Source organism: Dreissena polymorpha, chromosome 11 (assembly GCF_020536995.1).
Source record: "Dreissena polymorpha isolate Duluth1 chromosome 11, UMN_Dpol_1.0, whole genome shotgun sequence".
Taxonomy (NCBI): Eukaryota; Metazoa; Mollusca; class Bivalvia; order Myida; family Dreissenidae; genus Dreissena; species Dreissena polymorpha.
This window is the reverse complement of record NC_068365.1, coordinates 24,523,968-24,537,161: the sequence shown is the minus strand read 5'-3', so window position 1 is coordinate 24,537,161 and position 13,194 is coordinate 24,523,968. Positions and strand designations below refer to the sequence as shown.

At 37.2% G+C, this 13,194-nt stretch overlaps 1 protein-coding gene across 3 annotated transcripts in view; it reads right to left on the bottom strand.

The window, feature by feature from the left end:
• Positions 1-13,194, bottom strand: part of LOC127850220 (beta-parvin-like) — a 66,463-nt gene that overhangs the window by 31,981 nt on the left and 21,288 nt on the right. For all 3 annotated transcript variants that reach the window (XM_052383091.1, XM_052383090.1, XM_052383092.1), the window contains exons 5-11: positions 10,738-10,890; positions 9,943-10,058; positions 9,213-9,271; positions 8,152-8,171; positions 5,225-5,286; positions 3,978-4,046; positions 1,262-1,363 (exon numbers count right to left, since the gene is read on the bottom strand). In XM_052383091.1, the coding sequence (XP_052239051.1) occupies positions 1,262-1,363; positions 3,978-4,046; positions 5,225-5,286; positions 8,152-8,171; positions 9,213-9,271; positions 9,943-10,058; positions 10,738-10,890 (581 nt within the window). The remainder of the gene's footprint in view (positions 1-1,261; positions 1,364-3,977; positions 4,047-5,224; positions 5,287-8,151; positions 8,172-9,212; positions 9,272-9,942; positions 10,059-10,737; positions 10,891-13,194) is intronic.

The window sequence follows — 13,194 nt, the reverse complement described above, 5'->3', positions numbered from 1 at the left end:
CAAAAGTTCAGTATCAATTTGAAGTGAATCCGTGTAGAAATGAAACAATTATAGTAAATGGAAATTTTTGGTGGGTGTGGCCTATGTGGGCGGGGCGCCCCAGGGTTGGGAATGGGGCCATGCATGGTTGAGATTGACCGTATTGTCATAAGAGAGGTCCAGTATCAATTTGAAGTGAATCGGTGTAGAAATAAAGAAGTAAATGTAAAATAACCTAAAAAAATGAGTGATAATTTCTGACGCGGCCCCACCCTAACCGCTATAACTTTTGACCCAGGGGTCAGATCAAAATTCCAAATAGTGCAGGGTCGCACATATGCTCATAGCTACCATGTGTGTAAGTTTCAAGGTTCTAGTGCTTTTAGTGTAGGAGGAGATAGTGGCCAGGACGGACGGACAGACAGACAGACAGACAGACAGACAGACGGACGGACGGACGGCGGAGATAACCACAATATCCCCACCTTTTTTTCAAAAAGCGTGGGGATAATGAGGTCATCTAGTGGATTAGTTTTTTATATTTTTTAAAATTGGTCTTTGCAAAATAAAGTCATTTGCCAGAAAGCACCTGTTTGCCGTTTTTCTTTTTCAGTAACAGTGACCTTGACCTTCACCAAACTAGCTTCAAATGCAATCCTATGCTAGGTCTCCATGGAAGCTTGCTTTTTGCAAAGTTTCATCGTGATAGGTCAATGAAAGCTAAAGTTATAAACAGGAAACCAACTGTCTTGAACAGCCAGACAACTATACCACAATCTTATAAATAGGATTTTCAACTTACTTGAAATCTGGTTTACATATTGGCCTATATTGATCAGGGCCAGGTTGCTTTATACTTAAACCAGTTGGTGAAGGTAGCTGTCTGTTAACATCAGAACCAAATAAAATTTAATTTTAAAAGGTTAACAATTAAGTCACATTAATAACTAGCTTAACTGGCTGTTTAAGTTTGGAGCAACCAGGCAGAATTGGATTGTGGGAAACAAAACAAAAAGATAATCACTTTAACCCTTTACCACTTAGTTATGTATTTTAAGGCTAATGTAGTCCCTTAGAAAGTTTAATTTAATTTAAAACCTGTCTTACTAGATTCAAGTTTTAAAGGCTTCATTTCCAACCCTTAGATACAGATGAGCAGCAAAAAGCATAAAACCTGAACAGACTGCCAGTAACTTGCAGGCTATTTTGGTTGTATGCTGTTTGCACATAGCCATTTTCACTTTGCCTCTGATTGAGAAAGGGTAAAAGCTGAATGGTCTACCTTCTGGTCGAATTCTGTGGGTGTGAGGTGAAAACTGTGCAGTGGAACAAAATACTCCTCCAGCAGCCCCATTAGTATCACCAGGTACACACCATCATGGAACTGAAATAGGTACACACCATCATGGAACTGAAAGTATGGTAAACCATTTGTATCACCAGGTACACACCATCATGGAATTGAAAGTATGGTAAACCATTTGCATCACCAGGTACACACCATCATGGAACTGAAAGTATGGTATACCATTTGTATTAACAGGTACACACAATCATGGAACTAAAAGTATGGTAAACCATTTGTATCACCAGGTACACACCATCATGGAACTGAAAGTATGGTAAACCAATTGTATCACCAGGTACACACCATCATGGAACTGAAAGTATGGTAAACAATTTCTATCACCAGGTCACACGCCATCATGGAACTGAAAGTATGGTAAACCATTTGTATCACCAGGTACACACCATCATGGAACTGAAAGTATGGTATACCATTTGTATTGTATCATCAGGTACTCACCATCATGGAACTGAAAGAATGGTAAAGCATTTGTATCACCAGGTACACACCATTATGGAACTGAAAGTATGGTAAACATTAGTATCACCAGGTACACACCATCATGGAACTGAAAGTATGATAAACCATTAGTATCACCAGGTAATGACCATCATGGAACTGAAAGTATGGTAAACATTAGTATCACCAGGTACACACCATTATGGAACTGAAAGTATGGTATGCCATTAGTATCACCAGGTACACACCATCATTGAACTGAAAGTATTGCAAACCATTAGTATCACCAGGTACACACTTTCATGAACCTAAAATGATGGTAAACCATTAGGATCACCAGGTACACACCATCATGGAACTGAAAGTATGGTAAACCATTAGTATCACCAGGTACACACCATCATGGAACTGAAAGTATGGTAAGCCATTTGTATCACCAGGTACACACCATTATGGAACTGAAAGTATGGTTAACCATTAGTAACACCAGGTACACACCATCATGGAACTGAAAGTATGGTAAACCATTTGTATCACCAGGTACACACCATTATGGAACTAAAAGTATGGTAAACCAGTACTATAACCAGGTACACACCATCATGGAACTGAAAGTATGCTAAAGCCTTTGAATCACCAGGTACACACCATAATGGAACTGAAAGTATGGTAAAGCATTTGTATCACCAGGTACACACCATCATGGAACTGAAAGTATGGTAAATCATTTGTATCACCAGGTACACACCATTATGGAACTGAAAGTATGATAAGCCATCAGTATCACCAGGTACACACCATCATGGAACCGAAATTATGGTAAACCATTTGTATCACCAGGTACACACCATCATGGAACTTAAAGTATGGTAAACCATTACTATCACCAGGTACACACCATCATGGAACCGAAATTATGATAAACCATTACTATAACCAGGTACACACAATCATGGAACTGAAATTATGATAAACCATTACTATAACCAGGTACACACCATCATGGAACTGAAATTATGGTTAACAGTAGTATCACCAAGTACACACCATCATGGAACCGAAATTATGGTTAACAGTAGTATCACCAAGTACACACCATCATGGAACCGAAATTATGGTTAACAGTAGTATCACCAAGTACACACCATCATGGAACCGAAATTATGGTTAACAGTAGTATCACCAAGTACACACCATCATGGAACCGAAATTATGGTTAACAGTAGTATCACCAAGTACACACCATCATGGAACCGAAATTATGGTTAACAGTAGTATCACCAAGTACACACCATCATGGAACCGAAATTATGGTTAACAGTAGTATCACCAAGTACACACCATCATGGAACCGAAATTATGGTTAACAGTAGTATCACCAAGTACACACCATCATGGAACCGAAATTATGGTAAACAGTAGTATCACCAAGTACACACCATCATGGAACCGAAATTATGGTTAACAGAAATGTTCTTTCAATACAATGATGCAGTAGTTTTTTGTGTGTGTTTAAACTATAGCTTGAATCTTATGTTACCTTCTTAACAATTATAATATGTTACAGTATTTTAATGCATTGCTAACCATATAAAAATACTTTTTGAAACACTTGTATGATGAAATATTGCCGTACCAAAAAAACCCACACGTTTTGCTCTGTTAAAAAAATTGAAAGAACTCTATAGTTGTCAAAATTCACTAGAACAGGTTACACATTAAAATATTATTAAAAGTTTGTATATTATATGAGAAACACAAAATACTCATAAATATCAAACACTTGGATGTTTTCCTGTTTAAAAAATCATTATTTGTATGTAAATTCTTAAATTGTCTGTAATGTGAAAAAAAATCAAAGCTACACAAGAAAAGACAACATTTTCATTAAAGCTCTTTAGCATTCAAAGCCTTAAGCTTATTAAGACACACTCGAGTCTATTTCTTCAGTAGAACCAGTGCTGGGTTCTGAGAATGCTCCCATAGATCAAGCACTAAACCTCTTGATCTCTCCACAAACATCATATCAACCATACCACTGCAACATCCATACTTTGGAACATTTCTAATACACATTGAAATAAGATGTTTGAATAGCACAAAGGTTAAAAATAACCTGTTTTTTTTGTCTTATATTTCATGTATACATTTACAAAATCGTGCCTCTTCAATATTTCTGCTCTATATTTACCTGACTCTGAATGTCCTGGACCTCCAGGTTCACCTTCATCAGCTGTTTGTTGACAAATGTAACCAGGGTCTGCAAACACAATTGAAAAATACACTGCCCATGCTTAACTCTTCACCACTCTCACCACTCAGTTAAGCATTTCGCATACAGCCATTTTCACTTTGCCTCTGAGTGGGAGAAATATATTTTACAAAGAAATTAAATTAATAGCCTCGCATTATTGTTATTTGATGCAGGTTTTTCTGATATTTTTTTATCATATGTATATGTTTTAGTTCAGAGTTTAATCTTTGGTAATACAAATTACTGTTTGATATCATTAAACATGCATTGTAACCCATGTTTTAATTCCATTTTGTTTTGTTGGTTTTTTCTTGTGTTTTTTACTTCCTATTTGTATTTATTCATCGTTCATGATACATTATACCTGCTGAACTTCCAACAAATAAAGCACCAAGTTAATATTCTTAATCATAATATTTTTGGCATTATATTTGTTCTAGAGACAATAAACAACTCTTTGAGTCATTATGATGCATGGGTTTTAACTGACGCTATTGCCCTTGATGCTATACTTACTAGGCAACACACCAACTTGAACAACAGTTTCAGTCTTAACAAGCTTAGAAAATTCTGCTTCTAGAGTTAATTTGTTTTTCTTTTGTACAATTACCATTTACAAGGATATCAATTTAACACATACTAAGGTGTCAAAACTTCTTAACCCAGTTAATTGGACTAAAATGCAAACAATTATATTGCAAACATATGCACATTTTGCCCTTAAAATTAACCCTTTCCTTCTCAGAAGCAAAGTGTAAATGGCAATGTGCAAACGGCATAAAACCAGAACAGTCTACTAGTAACTCGCAGTTTGTTCAGGTTTTATGCTGTATGCTGCTCATCAGTATCCGGTAGTGTGATTTATGAACCATGTCAGGGAAGGAAAATGCACTACGCCCCTTACAAGATTCAACTAAGCTCTTCATTTCCATACAGGTCTAGTCAAGTTTACAAATATTTGTTTAATAAGTTTGACATTAAATGTGAGGAAAACAGCTGAAATGATGAAAAATCACACCCTGGTATCTAAGGGTTGGAAATAAAGCCCTTAACACTTGAATTTTGTAAGAAAGTTCTTTACGTAAATTTAATTTTCTAAGGGACAACAAATGCATAAAAATACATATCTAAGTGGTAAAGAGTTAAAGGGAGGTAATACAAGAAGAATCAGAGCCCACACTTACCTTCTTGACAAGGTTCAGCTTGTCAGGTGCGTGGTCAAACAGCGTGTCAAATGCATCCCGTTCTGAAGGCCAGACAGTACACAAATCATTGGATCAGCCTCATAATGGAACCAATTCAGTGCTTGAAGATTCACAAAGAAGGGGTACATGTTTTCTATGTGTGCAGCACTCTGAGAATACCAGGCTTAATACATGTGTGTAAAGTGTCGTCCAATATCAGCCTGTGCAGTTTGCACAGGCCAATCAGGACCATAACTTCCTCCAAACAAATATTACTATTAAAGCAGAAAGTGTTGTCCCTGATTAGACTGGGCGAAATGCACAGGCTTATCTCGGAGGACAATTCATGCACATGCATTAAGCCTAGTTTTCCCACAAAGAGGCTTAATGGATCAAACTCTCAATCATACAAAATATGTGCTAGAACAATGACACGTAAAGAAAGTGTAAATGGATGATATATTCTTTCTAATTTGCACAAATTTAAGTCAAATATCTGATGACACCCAGTCAAGGTAAAGACATTCACCACTTTGAAAATAACTCTACTGGATGGGGCTCACACGGAGATATATTTGAGTCTGTTCTGAGAAAACTGGACATAATGTATGTGTGTAAAGTGTCGTCCCAGATTAGCCTGTGCAGTCCACACAGGCTAATCAGGGACGACTCTTTCCGCTTTTATGACATTTTTTGTTGAAATGAAGTCTTTTCTAAGCAAATATTCAATTAAGGCGGAAAGTGTCATCCCTGATTAGCCTGTGCATACTGCACAGGCTTATCTGGGACGACACTTTACGCACATGCATTATGCCCTGTTTTCTCAGAATGCGACTCATTTTAAAATACTATGATGTTGTTATATACTTTTCATGGTTCAACATTTCAAACAATGTACTGGTATGGAAAAGCACATGAGAATTCACAATTTATCGCAAGTTTTTAAAGAAAACAATGCGTGCACAACATGTAACACAAACAACACAAAAATCAATTGTGGTCAGACATATGAACAGTTTAATAGAATAACATTGAACAAGACAAACATAAGAAACTTTCAACTCAAATCTTCATAACATATTACATGTTGTTGTTTTTAGATAAAGTTGTATTTTTTTGCTGGAAATTTAATCACTTCATGTATGCTTCCTCCAAACTGATGATCTCATGATACTAGTAATCAATAACAAAAGAACGTATGCGCCCCCCCCCCCCCCCACAACAGTTTTTAGTTTCCAATATTTCATTAATGTATTTAACAAGATGATGTTTTGTGCCTTTTTTATTAAGTTATTTATTGATCCAAATATTACAACTTTATAAATTGCAAGACGTGTACAGAAAAGCAAAAGCCAACAAAAATCGCATTTGATTTTTTACTAAAAATTTGTTAATTAAATATTTGCTTCTAAACTTAGTATATAATCCAATTGCACAACATTTATATATAACATGTGCAGTACAATTATTGAAAGAATTTCTGCCTCAAATAAATGTGTGCAAACCACCAACAAAACAATAGCAGTTACCATCAAAACCTTCATTCCATGTTGCAGAACAAACAAGAAGAAATTAATGGCCAGAATATCGAACATTTAGCACAGTAGAATTCAATACAATTTTTTTATTATTATATGTATAAAAACAATATTAATTAGTTCTTTAGGTTGTGTAAATAATTTCATGAAATTATTGTCAGAAATCCCATCAAATTATTTTCTGCATCAACAGATTATTTGGTGGTGTTCGATCACAAATTAAACAAGAAGCCGTCGGAGACGGGTGATGCTCCCCAAAGGTTTTTTTTGTCACAATATTGCACTATATATTCAGATCAAAGGAAACGTCTTGAGGGGCATACATTTTTAACTTTGGACAAAATAATACAATGGATGGTTTAGCAACTTAAAAATTTCAAAGGGCCATAACTCTCTAAACAAGACTATTGCCAAGCAATACAAGTCCCCTACCGGCTCCACCATTGCCAGAAATTCCACCATTTTCAGATTTTTTTATATATTTGTTGCCACAGCAACCTGAATTTTTGACATAGAAACAAAATGAAATAACGAGAATAATTTCCATATTGCCATCTATCCATGTTTCAAGTTTCATGAAAAGATTATAAGAACTTTAAAAGTTATTGCAGGATCTAGAAAACCACCATTTTCAGCAGTATTTCTAGTCTATTTGTTGCCATAGCAACCAGAATTTTTGACGTAGGAACAAAATGAAATGACGTGCATAATGTCCATATTGCCATCTATCCACGTTTCAAGTTTCATGAAAAAATATTAATAACTTAAAAAGTTATCTCAGGATCCAGAAAAGTGTGACAGACTGACTGACTGACAGACCGAGCAAAAACCATAAGTCCCCTCTGGTGAAACCGGTAGGGGACTAATAAATCATCTAACCAGAACCCACAAATAACATGCGCATCTCCTCAAGGTAGTTAAGCTTCCTATAAAGCTTCATTGAATTCCAGTCAGTAGTTGGGGAGAAATAGCCCTGACAAGAATTGCACTATATGTACAGTTTATAGAAAATTTCAAAGGACCATAACTCTGTGAAAAATCATCCAACCAGAACCGGCTGATAATATGCACATCTCCTCTTAGTAGTGAAGCTTCCCATAAAGTTTAATTGAATTCCGGTCATTAATTGCTGAGAAATAGCCCGGACAAAAATTGTGCACGGACGGACACACGGACGGAGAGACGAAGCGGCGACTATATGCTCCCCCCAAAAATTTTGGGTTAGCATAATAAAATTATAAATTAATTGAAGTTACTTTAATTTCAATATTATTTTTAATGTTTAGGAATTCTTTTCACAAACGTTTTACACAAGTACTGAAGGATTTGGTTTATAAAAGAATATTTTCTGTTAACAAAAATGATTTAGTAAAACTTTCTAAAACTTACCAAACTTTCCACCAACATCTCTGAAAAGAACAACAAATGAAGCATTAAAAAAATTATTTAAACTTTAACTTGAATCTAACACTAAACTTTTGCAAAAGTATTATTCTTCTCATTTATATCTAGACAACCATGAAGTTCATGTTGAAATTGTATAAGGTATCTGAGATATAGCCCTACAAATTTACAAAGTACAAAAACCACAAAGGGCAATAACTCTTATTTAAGCAAGTGTAGGGTTAAGGTTCTTGTGCATGGCACTTCTCCTCATTAATATCTATACACCCATGAAGTTTCATGTTGAAATGTTGTATGGTATCTGAGACAGTGCCCTGAAAAGTTACATCATACAAAAACAATAAAGGACGTTAATTATTATTTAAGAAAGTGTACGGTTATCATTATTGTGCATAGCAATTCTAATCAAGGCTAATTGATATATTTACACAAATGAAATATCATGTTTATATCTTATATAGTTCCTGAGATATAGCCCTTAAAAATGTGTGACAGACGGACAGACTAACAGACAGACTTACAGACAAAGCCAAAACTATATCCCTCTGCCTTTGATAAGTCTACAGGTATGGAGATCAATAAGATGAGACTTGTTTTGCTTTTCCTCGATTCTTTCCTGAGAACTGTTTTTTTGTCAGTTAACCTACTTACAGGGCAAGTTTAGCCAATGTATGTGCCAGTGCTATGTGAATATACTTTATGCAGTAACTGACAACTGCTCTTATTAAATCAGAGGTAGGACGAATGTCACAGAAATTAACTAATTGGCATACAGGAAATCAGGCCATAGTTATGGGACACAAACTCTTGTTTTGTTTGCAAATAGAGCCCCCTTTTGGAAAAAACTACGCTTATTGCAGGTGCATAAAGTGTCATTCAAAATCAACTTGTGCAGTCTCCACAAGAGAATCAGGGAAGACATTTTTCCCTTAAGTGGAAAGTGTTGTCCCGGATTTGCCTGTGCCGAATGCAGATGAAAATCTGGGATGACCCTAAAAACACATGCATTTCCATTACGACGCTCAATTAAAACTGTAGCGTCTTACTCATTTGTTCCAGTGATGTCTTCTGGCACCCTTCTGGGCTGCAACATGCCGTCTCGTTTCTGAAAGGTACCCAGATGTTTTAAGTATGGGGCAAAATTTCTATGAAAAGGAAACAGGTGCATGTGAAGGAACCAATTAGAAAATTATTTAACTACAGTGTTTAACTTCATCAACATTATAAAGTTTTAATTTAAAGAGCTTTGTTCAGAGAAAACTGGGCTTAATGCATGTATGGACAACAATTTCTGCTCTCAGAGAATTAGAGAATTTTTTTTGTTTAAAGACAGTCTATACAAAAATCCAGTCTAGGCGACTGCACAGGCTACTCTAGTAGGACACTTTGCACACATGCATAAAGCTCACTTTCCTCAGGGCTAAGTTTTACACTGGGCTTAATGCATGTGCATAACATGTTGTCCCTGATTAGCCTGCAGTCAGCACAATCTGTAACAATACTTTCTGCCTTAAAAAGATTTTCGCTTCCATTAAATGAAAAATACCAAAACAGTATCATTCCTGGTTAGCCTGGGCGGACTGCACAGGCTAATCTGGGACAAAACTTTACAAGCATGCTTTGAGCTTCAGATTTCTCCAAACCAGGCTCATTTTTAAGGACTGGAAAGCAATCACAGATTTTGACAACCTTGCAAAATATCATATCCCAACATACAAATGCTGATAAATGCTAGTTCTTGTAAGTTATAATGTACGCAAACCCACAGTGTTATACCTGGACTACGACCAGGAACACCCGCACATTCTCTGGCAGTCTGATGGGAGCACGAAAGTGACGTACAAGCTGTACCAGCAGGTGGAGAATGGCCACCAGGTTCTTAGAGTGGACACCTGAAACAAATACCAAAATGAAAGTGTCAAATTGTAACAAAATTTGCACATTTCTCCACACAAAGACAGGATATGTTAAATTAGTTTAATCCTTACTTTTTTACGTTGATTGCATCGAAAGCCTGAGTTGAACTAGTACTTGGTGCCTTGATGAGACCTAAAGAATGCTCTAAGAGTGGGGATTATACCCAGGATCTCTCGTCCACAAGGCAGACACCACACCAACTATGCCATCAAAAGCTTTTCCCCAAATTTACTTAAATTCCAGTTTTATTTGTCTTAAATTTTCAAAACTTGTGGCAATAAACATACTACATAGCACCGCAAAGTTAAATAATTCATATATTCACATGAAATATCATGTTGTTGTAGTTGTTTTTAAAGGACTTTATTGTGGAAGAGTAAATTTCAAGATTTCTGATTTGAGGGGGAAAAAAAGGAATTAGTGTAAGTCATTTTTCTATATGTTGGTATTAAATTAATTTTGTATATTGGTGAACACACAAACTCAACAAAAATTCATGTCCCAAAAATAATATTGACTCCACACACACTCAAATAACTTGGTTCAAACCAGCGGTCCCCAGTCTTGTACACATACTGTCTAGGCTCCAAAATATCAACGAAAATAATGAGCCACAAATAATAAAGATTTAACAATAACTCAAATAACACATACTGTCTACGCTCCACTTCTGCTGGTTCCAGGTGCCGAGCCTGGGCAGGTTGAGGATCCGGTTGATCACCTCAAGGATCACCCGCAGCTTCTGTTTCTGGCCCAGCTCGGATTGAGACACCTCTGGCACCTCCACCTTGATGTTGGCTAGCTTCTCTGTAAGGGGTGAATGCATTCGCGTATAATGATGTCCCTGTGCACTCTGATCAGGCTAATTTCGGATTATACTTTAGGCACATTAAGCCCGGTTTTCATAGTCAATTTCAAAAATATATTTGCCAACGTATCATATAATGTCTAATAATAATGTCTAAACAAGTATTTAGCCCAAAGACAAATGTAACAAGAAATGTGTTTGTCAGAAACACAATGCCCCCTACTGCACTGCTTTGAATTTTATTTTTGACCTTTGACCTTGAAGGATGACCTTGACCTTTCAACACTCAAAATGTGCAGCTCCATGAGATACACATGCATGCCAAATATCAAGTTGCTATCTTCAATATTAAGTTATGGCCAATGTTAAAGTTTTCAGACTGACAGACTGACTGACTGACGGACAGACAGACGGACAGACAGACGGACAGTTCAACTGATATATGCCACCCTACCGGGGGCATAAAAACATGTTATGAATATTTATCGTATTTTTATAAATGTGCAACATCATTCTCAATCAGTTATTATTGAATGAGGATATCATGAAGTATAATTGTATTTTTCACAGGCCATAAGTATTCTGAATGGTTTTCCTGTTTGCAATATAACAGGCTTTGTTTGATGTCCAACAGCATTTAGCTGAGACTGCACAATCGTTACCATTTTGTACCTGAAATTATTGAACTTCAACAGCGGAAGAAGCGCACAAAAATGTGCACGAGTTCATCATGACAAGTGATTTTAGATTAAGGACAAACTGGATTTTCTTGTTTGCTTTTTATAAACATATAAAACAACTGATGTGTAAAAAATAAAAGGAACAGGGCTAACTCTTGTTGAAACCTTACTAAAGGCTAGTAAAAATCACACAAAAACATATTGGAAATTATTGGAATTTGTCTAAAGGATAAGTGCCTTAAAATACAATTTTCAATGCCCTGAGTAAGGATGTGTTACTGTAGCCCAAGCAGCAAATGAGCCCAGCTCTGAGGAAACCAGGTTTAATGCATTTGAGTACAGTGTCCTCAGAGTCAGCACATTTGAGTGCAGTGTCCTCAGAGTCAGCACATTTGAGTGCAGTGTCCTCAGAGTCAGCACATTTGAGTACAGTGTCCTCAGAGTCAGCACATTTAAGTACAGTGTCCTCAGAATCAGCACATTTGAGTACAGTGTCCTCAGAGTCAGCACATTTGAGAACAGTGTCCTCAGAGTCAGCACATTTGAGTACAGTGTTCTCAGAGTCAGCACATTTGAGTACAGTGTCCTCAGAGTCAGCACATTTGAGTACAGTGTCCTCAGAGTCAGCACATTTGAGTACAGTGTTCTCAGAGTCAGCACATTTGAGTAGTGTCCTCAGAGTCAGCACCTTTGAGTACAGTGTCCTCAGAGTCAGCACATCTGAGTGCAGTGTCCTCAGAGTCAGCACATTTGAGTGCAGTGTCCTCAGAGTCAGCACATTTGAGTGCAGTGTCCTCAGAGTCAGCACATTTGAGTACAGTGTCCTCAGAGTCAGCACATTTGAGTGCAGTGTCCTCAGAGTCAGCACATTTGAGAACAGTGTCCTCAGAGTCAGCACATTTGAGAACAGTGTCCTCAGAGTCAGCACATTTGAGTGCAGTGTCCTCAGAGTCAGCACATTTGAGTACAGTGTCCTCAGAGTCAGCACATTTGAGTACAGTGTCCTCAGAGTCAGCACATTTGAGTACAGTGTCCTCAGAGTCAGCACATTTGAGTACATTGTCCTCAGAGTCAGCACATTTGAGAACAGTGTCCTCAGAGTCAGCACATTTGAGTACAGTGTCCTCAGAGTCAGCACATTTGAGAACAGTGTCCTCAGAATCAGCACATTTGAGTACAGTGTCCTCAGAATCAGCACATTTGAGTACAGTGTCCTCAGAGTCAGTACATTTGAGTACAGTGTCCTCAGAGTCAGCACATTTGAGTACAGTGTCCTCAGAATCAGCACATTTGAGTACAGTGTCCTCAGAATCAGCACATTTGAGTACAGTGTCCTCAGAATCAGCACATTTGAGTACAGTGTCCTCAGAGTCAGCACATTTGAGTACAGTGTCCTCAGAGTCAGCACATTTGAGTGCAGTGTCCTCAGAGTCAGCACATTTGAGTGCAGTGTCCTCAGAGTCAGCACATTTGAGTGCAGTGTCCTCAGAGTCAGCACATTTGAGTGCAGTGTCCTCAGAGTCAGCACATTTGAGTGCAGTGTCCTCAGAGTCAGCACATTTGAGTACAGTGTCCTCAGAATCAGCACATTTGAGTACAGTGTCCTCAGAATCAGCACATTTG